At 48.6% G+C, this 13,440-nt stretch overlaps 1 protein-coding gene across 3 annotated transcripts in view; it reads right to left on the bottom strand.

Annotated features, from left to right (window-relative positions):
- plxnb1b (plexin b1b) overlaps positions 1–13,440 on the bottom strand; it is an 87,413-nt gene that overhangs the window by 14,308 nt on the left and 59,665 nt on the right. For all 3 annotated transcript variants that reach the window (XM_061219217.1, XM_061219218.1, XM_061219219.1), the window contains 15 exons: positions 12,804–12,960; positions 11,478–11,586; positions 10,386–10,494; positions 8,668–9,663; positions 7,807–7,941; positions 6,856–6,978; positions 6,018–6,111; positions 4,301–4,467; positions 3,731–3,882; positions 3,451–3,556; positions 3,114–3,250; positions 2,822–2,998; positions 1,752–1,974; positions 1,340–1,582; positions 477–653 (listed from right to left, as the gene is read on the bottom strand). In XM_061219217.1, the coding sequence (XP_061075201.1) occupies positions 477–653; positions 1,340–1,582; positions 1,752–1,974; positions 2,822–2,998; positions 3,114–3,250; positions 3,451–3,556; positions 3,731–3,882; positions 4,301–4,467; positions 6,018–6,111; positions 6,856–6,978; positions 7,807–7,941; positions 8,668–9,663; positions 10,386–10,494; positions 11,478–11,586; positions 12,804–12,960 (3,105 nt within the window). The remainder of the gene's footprint in view (positions 1–476; positions 654–1,339; positions 1,583–1,751; positions 1,975–2,821; positions 2,999–3,113; positions 3,251–3,450; positions 3,557–3,730; positions 3,883–4,300; positions 4,468–6,017; positions 6,112–6,855; positions 6,979–7,806; positions 7,942–8,667; positions 9,664–10,385; positions 10,495–11,477; positions 11,587–12,803; positions 12,961–13,440) is intronic.

Genomic DNA, 13,440 nt, shown 5'->3' with positions numbered 1-13,440 from the left:
ATGATTGGGGAGCAAAAGTATGAGAAAACATAAAAAGTGTGGTGTGTGTTTTACACCCCACTGCATTGGCATCTCCACTCTCGTATACAAATACAAAATTAAAGGATGGACACATCCAGAATAACTGCCTGGAGTAGATTGAATTGCATCTCAATTTTAAATACAGCCACCAACTACTGACCACATCCCAATGTTTCAGCTCCATGCCTTTGTCCAGAGTGAATAAAGGCTGTATTTTGGCTGTATTTAAAATCAGCCAAAAACACCAGAACGCGGTAAAAGCCAGCTGCTGGCTGAAAAAAATAAATAAAATAAAAACTTCCCAGGGCCTGCATCCTTTCATTTAACATATTTGCGCCCTTTCTTTGCAAGATTCAGGGGCTGTTATGGCTGTTATCTGACAGACATTTTGAGTATCTCAGGACATTTCTCTCCTCTCGTATGTACACCCAGGGAGGACGATTCGGATGACTTACGGTGAATTCTGGGAGGGAGTCGGCGCCCTCTCGTTTCCTCCCGGGCCCGGGGGAGGGCTGCTGGGGTGGGGGTTCACAGTAAAGGTGGTTCCTGGTGAGAGTCTTCACCGAGCACAACCCCTCCCCAATCAGAGCCACCACCTCCTCCTTAAAGATGGCCAGGTCCAGGTTCTCCCCCTGTACGCAGGCCACAGACAGACACAAAGTTGAGATGCATGAGTCATAAGGCAAAGGCAACACCAAAAGATCACGTACCAAGATCACCAAAAGTTTGGGCAAAGGAGAATCAAGTTCCAGTATAAGACAGCAGGCTGCTGAGGAACATTGCCACAAAACACACACTTGAATCTAATATCACAGCTAGCTAAGGTATTGTGAAACCTGTACAAAACATTTTGCATTTTAGTGATAAATAAACAAAGCCACCACTGTTAAGTACCTTGAAATATAACTATTGGACTCAATACTCAGCATTAATTTTAAAGAATTAATGAAAACAGTGGCACACCCCAGTTGAGTGACTGCAGGTCTGTGACAAGCCACTCATAAATGCTGAATTATACAATGAAATGCCCACTGCACCTTATGAGCAAAAGCAGATTTAATAAGGAGCAAAACTTGCAGAGGACATGTTGAGGTCTAAGAAGAGAATCATTTTCAAAATACAACAAAACATAGCTGGTACCATAATAAACCTGCACAATTTGAACAACAAGAGGAAATTAATTCATGGAGTGGGCCTCACACGATGTATCCTGATGCAACACGTAGTTAACTGCTGGTGTGGCAAATACAAATACAAATAAGAAATGGCACAACCAAATGAATTCAGTAGCGGTCATGTACACAGAGGTGGTTTTCACCTCCACAGAGATGATGCTCCCGGGCTTGTAGCGGTAGGGCTTGCTGGGGTCGTGCTGGTTGAGGGGGTGCAGGATGGGGTTGAGCTCGTAGCTGAAGGGGCTTCGGCTGACCGAGTCGAAGTCGAAGCGCAGGTTGTCCAGCAGGAACTCCACCCGCACCTGGGCGTGGCGTGCGTGCGCCTCCACCCCCGGCGTCCTGCACAGGATCAGCGAGGAGGTGTTCACCTCGCAGCGCTCCACGAACTGAGGAACAAACATCACTCGGACTCAGACACACAAGTGAAAATGACTCTCACAGAGAAACAGGAAATAAAATCAGTCAGACTTGAGAAACAGGAAATAAAATCAGTCAGACTTGAGAAACAGGAAATAAAATCATTCAGATTTGAGAAACAGGAAATCAGATCTTTACCTGTTTGACGGAGCACAGGGCCCCTTCCGGACAGTCTGGTTCTGGAACAATTCGACGACGTCTCCATAGCAGCCTGTCCCCTGCCCCTGGCCCTGCCTCGCGACTGCTGATACTCCTCCTCCTCCTGCTCGGAGTGCGCTCGAACGGGGACACGGTCACCTGGATTTGAGGCTCCTGCACTACGTCCAGGTTATGGCCGGACACGTGGATCATGCGCCCACCACTGATCGAACACAGGGATGGAGTGACACAGGGATTAAGAAACGCACACCCTGTATGTTCAACCACAGTAATACACACTGTACATGTACAAGGTAAAATAGTAAAAACTGCAATAGGAGCTCAACAAAATAATTGTATAGAGGCCATGTACATAGTAGCTCATTGTGAGTACAAGCTAAGCCCTGCAGTCCAAGGTTGGAGCCTTGACTCAGCCATCAGTCCACTATGACTGGGAGTCCACATGGGGATATAGTTGGCCTCATTCCACCAGGGGTAGGGTGTGGTTTTATTTGGCCACAGTTCCTCAGGTTAACATTGCATTAGTTCCTCAAGCAAATCTGCCAGGCGCCCAACATTACTACTGAGAGAATATTACATTTGCAATTACACTCGCTTATCAGACACTTTTATCCAGATCAGCTTACAGCCATGGAGAACATCCATTTAAGTATCACACCAGGGTGAAACCACCAAAAAAGGCACAACCAATTAACTGAACAAACCAACAACTAGTATTGTAAATTGCAAACAGTAAAGTAAAAAGCACCATTCTGGTAACCCATGTTAAATATGCCTCAGCTCTGTTAGGCACCAGCTCTGTCCTGCTGTACCATAGTTGGTTGCAGAACAGTTAGAGGCATGCAAGCAGACGTGAGTGAGAGGTGAAGACATGCTTCCTCTGCAGTGCTCCTGGTGTTTGTGTGAGGGTGGCAGCAGCGATACAGCTAGTTGAAGATTCAACAATAAAATACAACAGTGAAAATGTAAGAATATACTAAAAGCCCAAGATTGTGAATGAGGTGGAGGAAGGGTAGGAACAGCAGCTACAATGGGACCAGAGGAAGTACCTGAGGAAGCTCTTTGCCGGTGCTGCCAGTGTGATGTTGGGGTCTGGGGTGTAGTGGTAGGTTGCTTCCCACAGGTGGCGCTGGTTGCTACCGTACCGCACTGTCACTCTGTGTTCCCCCGTCATGTTGCTGGCGCCAGTCACGCACTCGATGCTGCCCTCCTGGATTTCAGAGGAGCTGGAGGAGAGAACAGGAGAGAAATGAGCGATCCTGACACTGTAAGTGTCTTGATTGTTTTATTCAATCAAGAGCCACAGAGGCTGTATGTGTAGTCTTGGGGCTGGAGACTCACATGAGGCAGGGGACGGTTCCGACCACCACGCTGACCTCGCTGGGTCTCCCGGTGAGCAGGCTCTGCCCGGTGATGGTCAGAGAGGTGCCCCCGGCTTTTGGGCCCCTCTGAGGGGACACCTGGGTCACAATGGGATCCTGAAGGGCAGACACGGTGGAGGAAGGCATCACAAAGAGAAGCACACCATGAGAAAATAGCTTGTTCCGTGTGCATGTCCGTCTGTGAGTTTATTATAGCATTCTAGATAGCATTTGTCTTCATTTATGAGGAGTATAAGCAATAAAGGCATTACCAAACAGCAGGAGGTGACCTTGTAACAGCAGGCCCTGTTCTTTACCTGGTAGCTGAACTTCTGGCCCGAAGCGCCATACTCCCCACCGCTCACTTCCACTGAAACCTGACCGTCCTTCACCGCCCCGCTGGGCCCGGTTTCGCACACGATTCTGCAGGGAAGTGAGAGAGCGATGCGGGTATATCAGCAGGTGCCATGACCGTCCCAAATGTGGAAGGCAGAGACTATCGTTTCCCAGAGGAGCACAGGAAAACTCCATGTCACCTTCCTGCTCACACAGAGAAATAACCTTCCAGCCCACCCCCTACCATGGCGATTGCTCTACCTGGACGAGACCTCGTAGACCTCGAGGAGAACAGTGCAGGGGACCCCTGCCACGGTGACAGAGTGCTGGATGTCCTGGGCCTTCTGCCCCAGGTTGGACCCAGAGATGGTGATGAGAGTGCCCCCCTCAACCAGGCCAGACAGAGGCTCGATCTGCCACAGAGACGAAACAAAACTCTCCAGAGTCCAAAACAATGCCAACTTTTGTTTGGGCAGCAGACAAAACAGCCCCATTGTCATGTCTGTTTATGCCTCTGTCTACACACACTTCTGACTGACATAGTCAATTGAATGAGTATGCTAAATAATACTATTAATGGCAGGGGTGTCCACACTCTTGGCTGAGGAACCCACCCGAGCAGAATGTTCTGCTGTTAACACTTTTATTCAACACTGAGAACAAGCAGCCACTTGGCACACACTTAACACTAGTACATAAAACATATCTAAAAATGTATTCTGTCCAAAGTAAAAAACACATGAAATGTATTAAATTATGCATTATACTTGTTTGTTTGTATATTGCTACAGGGCAGCCCTGGGAGGGCTATTTCACAGAAGACAGACTCACGAGGTGTATGACGGGCGCGGGGCAGGTCTGCTCAATCCTCTCTGTGCAGGAGTCCCTGTAGAGACAGGAGGAGCGGACGCCTCCACACCACACACAACTGTGCTCCTGCTTCGCCGTGTGGCAGCGGCTGCAGTCCGACCGGCCCACCGAGCAGTTGTACAGGGTCACTGAGAGACACGGGAACAACCAATCAGTCACTGTCAGCTCACACTATAGCCAGAGTCACAGTCAGCTTGCACTGTACCCAGAGTCACTGTCAGCTCACACTATAGCCAGAGTCACAGTCAGCTTGCACTGTAGCCAGAGTCAGTCAGCTCCCTCTGTAGCCAGTCACAGTCAGCTCCCACTGTAGCTAGTCAGTCAGCTCCCACTGTAGCCAGAGTCACTGTCAGCTCACACTATAGCCAGAGTCACAGTCAGCTTGCACTGTAGCCAGAGTCAGTCAGCTCCCACTGTAGCCAGTCACAGTCAGCTCCCACTGTAGCCAGTCACAGTCAGCTCCCAATGTAGCCAGTCACAGTCAGCTCCCACTGTAGCCAGTCACAGTCAGCTCCCACTGTAGCTAGTCAGTCAGCTCCCACTGTAGCCAGAGTCACTGTCAGCTCACACTATAGCCAGAGTCACAGTCAGCTTGCACTGTACCCAGAGTCACTGTCAGCTCACACTGTAGCCAGAGTCATAGTCAGTTCACACTGTAGCCAGAGTCAGTCAGCTCCCACTGTAGCCAGAGTCATAGTCAGTTCACACTGTAGCCAGAGTCAGTCAGCTCCCACTGTAGCCAGAGTCAAAGTCAGTTCACACTATAGCCAGAGTCACAGTCAGCTTGCACTGTAGCCAGAGTCACTGTCAGCTCACACTATAGCCAGAGTCACAGTCAGCTTGCACTGTAGCCAGAGTCACAGTTAGATCACACTGTAGCCAGAGTCACAGTCAGCTTGCACTGTAGCCAGAGTCAGTCAGCTCCCACTGTAGCCAGTCACAGTCAGCTCCCACTGTAGCCAGTCACAGTCAGCTCCCAATGTAGCCAGTCACAGTCAGCTCCCACTGTAGCCAGTCACAGTCAGCTCCCACTGTAGCCAGTCAGTCAGCTCCCACTGTAGCCAGAGTCACTGTCAGCTCACACTATAGCCAGAGTCACAGTCAGCTTGCACTGTACCCAGAGTCACTGTCAGCTCACACTGTAGCCAGAGTCATAGTCAGTTCACACTGTAGCCAGAGTCAGTCAGCTCCCACTGTAGCCAGAGTCATAGTCAGTTCACACTGTAGCCAGAGTCAGTCAGCTCCCACTGTAGCCAGAGTCAAAGTCAGTTCACACTGTAGCCAGAGTCAGTCAGCTCACACTGTAGCCAGAGTCACAGTCAGCTCACACTGCACCTGTAGGGCGGCCTGTAGTGTAGTGGTTAAGGTAAATGACTGGGACACGTAACGTTCTAATCCCAGTGTAGCCACTAGAAGATCCGCACAGCCGTCTGGCCCTTGAGCAAGGCCCTTAGCCCTGCATTACCCCTGGGGAGGATTGTCTCCTGCCTAGTCTAATCAACTGTAGGTCGCTCTGGATAAGAGCGTCTGCCAAATGCCAATAATGTAATGTAATGTACCTAGAGTCAATTAGATCACACTGTTCTGAGTCAGTCACAGCTCACACTGTCAGTGGTCAACAGTTATGGCTGATGGCCAAAAGGCTTTGCCTTGATTGGGGGATTCCATGTCTGATTACCGTGCAAGTCCTGGCCGCTGTCAACATGGAAGGTGTTTCTCCTCTTCACATAGACCATGGCGTTATACTCTTCCTGGGGAGCTGAATAGGAGTACTGCAAAAACCAGAAAAGAGAGAGAACCACAGTCAGAAAATTGGTGTCCGAAAAGGTGATTTATGTGCAATTATTTATATGTGCTACTATTAAAATTTGATTATTAAGATGAGTAGTTGGAATTTCAAGGGACCCAATGGCTAACCATTAATATGTATATGTACAGTACTGTGCAGAAGTCTTAGGCACCCTAGACTTTATTATATATATGTAGATTTTTTTGTGGAACAACCTCCCTGCTGATTGTCTTAGCCAACGCTGTCCTGCGTTTCTATATCTCAGAGAAGTGATGCAGTTTTAACGCCGAAAGGTGGTCACAAAAAATATTGATTTGATTATTCTATTCTGCCAAATCACTAAAATGTCATGTAAAATGTATAGTACGTTTATTTAGGACCTTTCATTGAATTATTTTTTAAAGAATCTTATCTGTAAAGAATGTTATACAGGTGCCTAAGACTTCTGCACAGTACTGTAGGTTCGAAATGTTTTTTCAAATATATCATTGTATTTGAATATGGTCCCAGAGATAAAGCCTTGACATACAGACAGATCAGGGGTAGTTTAAAAATATGTCCAAATAAACTCCCTCCCTGGGGTTTACTAGGTTATGCTCGACAGACTATGACTATGTAATGCATTGGATGTGAACCGACAGACTGAAACCTAAATGAGAGGATTGCTCGGTCTCATTCAGGATAGAATGATTCCTGTATGTCGGCCAGAGACTGCAGACAGTCTGACCTGGTGCGATTGGCAGGTGATGTAGAAAATGGAGGGGTCCGTTTGGTCCATTTCCACGTACGAGTCCACCACGACCGTATGACCCTCGATCACCAACACGCACTCGTAGTCCAGATCCTTATCCTACACAAGCAGAGTACCATGGTGAGGCAGAGATATTCTACAGATATCAGCGCAACGCAGAATGAAGAATAACTGTTATTTGCGGCTCAAATGTACTGCAGTATTCAATAAATAATTTGCACGAACAGGAATAAATCAGCTACCTGCCGGAAGATTAAAGAAAGGATTAATGTAACGGGAAGAGTTCTACAGAGCAATAAAGTACCCACCTGCTGTATGATTCCAGAAAGGACTCTCATAACAGCAGTGTAGTTCATTCCAGCAGCAAAAACTAGCTACTGCAGTACTGAAGAAATAACAGCCATTATACCAGGGCTGTGCAACTCCAGTCCTGCAGGGCCAGAGACGTGCTGCTTTAGGTTCCAACCAATTACCTTAGCTTCAGTTTTCTGACAGCTCTATAAACTATGCGGGTTCGCCCCTGTACTTCAGCACAGTAAAATGCTTAGGATCCACTTGCAGTCTGCGGCTGTAACTGGTGCTTATACAAATGTCAGATCAATAAGCGATCTGAGATAATTAAATTAAGAGCAGAAGTTGGCACAAAATCCTGAAACAGATCGGCCCTTTTTCTGCACCCCTGCATTAAAACAAATCAACATCAGCCCCACCTTCCATTCCAATTATTCCTGCTTGTGCATCTGACCAATACATCAGGTGCACCGACCTAAAGCTCTTAAGGCCAGTTTATAGCCCAGCAAGTGCTGGAGAGTACCGTGCGACTGAAATCACAGAGCGTTCATAAATGTTCTATTGTTGCCTGACAATTTTACTGTTTACATCATTATCAGCCTGACTGGGAAAAGGCAGACCGTGTGTGCGCTTTACCTGGAACAGGTGGAGGTTGCGGCCCACCAGCGTGATCCTCCTCTCGGCTCTGACGGGCAGGAGGGACGAGCCCTGGACCGTGTCCACACACGGGCAGGCCGACGCTCCCCAGCTCACCAAGGAGCCCTCATCCCCCTGCGCTCAAAGCATGCAGACACACAGAGACACACAGAGACACACAGAGACACAGACAGACACAGACAGACACAGACAGACACAGACAGACACAGACAGACACAGACAGACACAGACAGACAGTCACAGTGACACAGTGACAGACAGACACACACAGAGGCCGTTAAAACACTCCTTACCCACTCAGTTCACTCCGCGTACCCCCGGCTTCACATAAACGTAACAATCTCACCATTTTAAAAATGTATCCCAACTGAAACAATCACACCCAATTAGTCATCACCCCATCACTGCTTTTCTTGTTCATGAAATTAAAGAATATTCTAAAAATGATTTGCTCCACCTGTAAAGAGCACACAGTCAGTGTAGTTGACTCAAGAACATCCTACAAAATGGTTTCTCCTGCTTCAAAAAATCCTCTCCACCTTTCTGTTCCTCTCCTTTCCAATTTCACAATTTGATAACTGATTCCCAGAGCAACAACTGCATTCCTGTGGACTGTTACAGATTACAAATTGTTAAGGCTCAGAAGAAGCTTCGATGGATGACAAGTTAAAAGATGGTCAATAACAATATGAACCAAATAATAATAATAATGATATGCACACGGTGAGAACAGACCCCTGGGTAACGGCAGGGCGGAGCTTTGGGGGCAGAACGGGGGGTGGGGGGGGGATTACAGCGTCCTGTCCGCCGGGGAGGGGGGCCGGAGCAGCTGGGACTCACCGGCAGGTAAAAGTCGGAGGAGTCGTACTGGTAGTCGAGCTCGGAGTCGGGCTCGGAGTCGCGCAGCTGGGGGTAGGAGGGGTGGGCCTGTTCGGCGTCTCCGTCTCCAGAGAGCACCGCGGCCGCAGAGAAGGAGGAGGTGTCGTTCTCTGCCGCGGCCTCCAAGGCCTCCAAGGCCTCCACCTCCTCCTCGGGCCAGAGGACTGACTCGCTGTCGCCTTCCCCCGCTGGGGGCACTGTGAGGGCCGGGGGCGGAGGCGCTTCCGTCTGGAGCGGGGCCAACGCCTCCTCCGAGTCCGCCGGGGCCCCCAGCGGGAAAGGGGTATCGTCGGTCGGAGGCGGGATTGCGGGGGAGGGCTGGTCGACGCTGGGCGGCTCAGCCATGGATTGGGCGTCTTCCATTGGTTGAGGGCTCTCGGTGGGAGGGGCCGTGACGGTTTCCATGACGGGGTATGCAGGGGGCGGAGCCGGGAAGGTGGGTGTGACAGCGCCGGGAGTGACAGGCAGCTCCGCCTCCACGCCTTCCCCTGTTTGAGAGCTGGTGAGCAGGGCTTCGTCACCTCCAGTGACCGGGGACTCCTCCAGGGTGGTTCCTTCTTCTGAGAGGCTGGTCGCTTCCGTGGGCAGAGCAGTGGACCTTATGGCTGCCGTGGGAGGTGGAGGGGCAGGCGTGGTGGTGGGGGGAGGGGTGGTGGGCATGTTTGTGGGCTCTGGGGTGGTGCTGGTGGTCGTGGTGGTGGGAGGTAGAGTGGTCGTCACCGGCTCCTCTGTGGTCACTTCAGTGGTGGGGGCCTCGGTGGTAGGTGGGGTGGTGGTAGATGTTGTTGTGGCTATTGTTGTGGTGGTGGTTGCTGTTGTTGTTGTTGTTGTTGGTGGTGTGGTGGTGGTGGGTGCAGCGGTAGGTGGGATTGTGGTGGGGGCAAGAGTTGTAGTTGGGGCAGTTGATGTGAGCTTAAATGCTCCGGTTGTTGGCGGTGCTGAGGTAGGAAGTTTGAACTGGTAGTTTTGGGAATGGGGGAAAGACGGGGGAGGAGGAAGGGGGAGACAGAAAGAAACCAACAAAAAAGAAATAAAAACACACAATGAACATAAAAGCCAAAAATTAAAAGAAAACAAATCTGAGAATGATACAAAACATGGGCCCTGGGGTTATCGGATTCACAGCGGATTATTATGAACACTAAACACAGGCACTCACAGCGTTTCAGATGGGGCAGTGACACACACAGTGAATATGTTAACTTATTTTGGCTTCTGTTACTTGTTTTTGGAACGTTAATATAAATATGAACATAAAAAGATAAGGCAAATGTTGTTAAGAGTAAATGCAGTAACCTACCTTTGTGTTGATTCATCCAACATTCCTCTATATTTTCCTTTTTTCCAACCAAATCAACAATTTCCCTTCCCTAGAATCCATCACAACCAACCATGACCACATACTCATTAGGTAAATTCTTTCTAGCCAACCGTGTCATAGGCGGCCGACTCAGGTCTCAGAGAGCTGCGGAATTTGCTTGTTTTCATTAGCTGGATCAATTAAAGCAGTTCATTACAGATAGCTCACCTCATCAGGTTTCACGGGTCGAACGTAGCTTCTGACTAATGAGATTTTAACAGACCGGCTCCTCCAGGGCCAGGTTTGGCCACGCCCGTTCAACAGTACAGTTTTACTCCAAACCTCACAGGCTGTGATTGGTCATTACTGGTCCACTTACGTGCTCGTTGTAAATGATCACGCCCTCCTCGCAGGTGGGCTTGTGGGTACACGAGTGCTGGTGGATGCACCAGTTACAGCCCCAGTGGCTGGTCACACAGCCCTGGCACCTGGGGGGAGAGGGAGGAGAAGGAGAGAGTGAGGAAGAGTGAGAGGGAGGTGCAGAACTAGGAGGTAGAGAGCAGTGCCAAATGGCAGCAAAGAGAGGACGGGCGGTGTGATTAAATTATCCGGCCTACTAATCGGCCTACGATGAAGAGGGGAAATATAGAAGAAGGCTTGTCTCTTAATTGAATTGTGTTTTTTTTACTTATCAGCGCGGCCCCTGAAAACATTAACCAGGGAGGACAGAGGATAATTAAGCGACTGTCTGGGCCGATGCACAAACAGATAAAGGAGTTTAAAAAACATCCCAACCACTTACTAAGGAGCACCCCAGAATCCATGCAACTAAAAACCGCAAAGTGCATAACAGCACATCGCATATTGACCAAAGCTGTGGCTATATACACTCAGTAAGCACTTTATTAGGTATTTACTTTTTAGACTTATTGGGCTTCTGCTGCTGTAGCCTATAAACTTAAAGGTTTGAGGTCTTGTGTGCTCTTCTGCATACGACTGTTGTAATGTGTGGTTATTTGCGTTCTTGCAAGCTTTGACCAGTCTGGCACTTCTCCTCTGACCTCTCTCATTAACAAGGCGTTTTTGCCCTCACCCTGACATTTGGACTGAAAAACAGCTGAACCTCTTGACATCTTGGATTTAGTTGCTGCCACATGACTGGCTGATTAAATATGTGCATTAACAAGCTGGTTTACAGGTCTACAAAATAAAGTACTCACTAAGTGTAAATGCTACCACTAACACATCACAAAATTACTGACATCATTACCCTCATCATATCCTGGCATTCTGACCAATCAACCAGCACAAAGTAACTAATGCATCGTTCAAGGGTACTATAACCGTGACCCATCCGAGGCTCAAACCCATAATTTGGCTACAAATCCCTATCTACATCTCGTGTAGCAGAAAGGCACGCTCAGCGATCCAGACGACCGTTGGCGGGGCGGGCAGACGTGTGTGCACTCACGGCGTGTTCCTGGAGAGCTGCTTGACCGCGGCGCAGTCGTAGAAGGTGAACTCCCTGGCGGCGACCGTGACGTTCAGGAGGCGGAGGGACAGGGTGACCGTGACCGAGTCTGCGGAATGAGAGAAGGACCCTGTTACGCGCCCTTAAATCACCACCCGCGGCGTCCCCCAAACATTTACCAGAGGTTATTCTACAGGTGGGGAGCTCCAACACTCGCCTAAGACAAGGGATTCCATCCTCAGATTGAGAAAAGCCTATTTTTAAAATGAGAGATTACGAATGAGAACACAAACCAGCTAGGTATGACAGCTATGCCAAAAGAGGCTTGGGTAGAGAGTGGAGAAAAAAGGGATTTAATACAACACATCTGCTCCCGAAAAAAGATGAGAAGTGAAATGTTTGAAATTCTTGTGGCCCTGTAATCCTGTGATATACACAGAGCTCAGCTAAGCGACGGACTCGGGCAGTGGATACCAATCTGCCGTGCTTCAGAGACTGTGGGAAAAACGTGTAGCAGAGAAAGAGCCAGGCCAGCCAGTCCCACTCAGGAGCGGAGCGCTGTTATCACAGTAGAATTGTACAAACAAATCCAGTATCGTCAGGAATGCTTTCATGAGAACCGGGCGCTATCGGAGCCGAGAGACGGGGGTACAGCTATCGGGGCTTTTTAAGACTCTACTTTCTTTTTCTCAAGTATCAAATGTTTAGATAATCTGCGATCTCCTGCAACATTTAAACCAAATCAGAAATGCATCCTACACATTTAACCGCCTTAATTTAATGTTTTGAAATTGAACGTTCTTACTTTTTCTTACTGCTCTGGAAAAAACATACATGGCAAAGATATTCCACGGAAACGTTCACTATTATTTAGATTTTGACACCTGATATAATCACAAACTCACATGCAACCTGAAGGATGCTTAAATTCTAAATACAAACTACTAAAACCTTTGCTAAGCAATTCCTATACATGTCAAAAAACATGGCAAAACTGTACTGTTTTAACCACAGTGCACAGGCAGTTATAGTTCCCTAAAATATTACTCTTACATTTCATGCAAATAGTAAGATTTCACCCTTCTACCACAAAGCCCGAGAAGGAAAAAAGCTACTCTTAAATCTCATAGGATCTATACCCTGTAAACAGGTGCACATCTGGGTTCCTACTCCCACCGATGCCAAAAAATCAAGGACTCGTAATATGCTTTCCAGGTCCTCGCTGTCAAATCATTTTATTATTTTCTACACTCGACATCCGGGGACTTTCAAGGACATTTTAAGGAGCGCACACAGATATCGCTCGGCGCCCAGCGGAGAGCTCACCGTCTCCTGGCCGGATGGCCGGCACCTTATCAGCGTCCGGGGAGAAGCACGTGACGCCAGCCTTGGTGACAGAGGCCGGGCTCTCGTCGTCATGGAAAAAGCAGGAGTAGGTCTCGTGCTCCTCCAGGCTGGGCAGCCCCTCCACCGAAAGGGAGATCTACGAGGGAGGGTGGCGGGGGAGAGAGAGATTCGTCAGATTGGATTCTGGGAAGAAAGGCAGCGCTTGTAAATGTTTTGGGAGGAAGTACAGTGTAATTAATTTACTTAATGGGCAAGGGAAGGAGTAAAACTAAAGACTGCCCTGTTCCAGTTCTCGAGAGAACACTCCCCCCCCCCCCCCGCCCCACCCCGCCCCACCACCACCCTCAACTCCCCGCCACTACTCCCCTCATTATCCTTCATCGGAGCTGAGCTCCAATTATCTGTGATTTACATTGTTTTTATGTGCCTTACTGAAATGAGCAGCCTGATAAATATCCTTTTTGTTGTGATATTATTCCAACAATCAGTACTGAGGCTGTTGGCAGGGCTCAAACTTCATCCTAAGAAGATAAGAATGAATAACAGCAGTACCTGCACAGAGCATGTACCAATGCTATCTTTGGGTCACACGGATGGATCATGTGATCTATAGACA

The sequence above is a fragment of the Conger conger genome, chromosome 14 (assembly GCF_963514075.1).
Source record: "Conger conger chromosome 14, fConCon1.1, whole genome shotgun sequence".
Classification (NCBI taxonomy): Eukaryota; Metazoa; Chordata; class Actinopteri; order Anguilliformes; family Congridae; genus Conger; species Conger conger.
The sequence above is the reverse complement of the archived record's forward strand: the minus strand, read 5'-3'. Positions and strand labels throughout refer to the sequence as shown.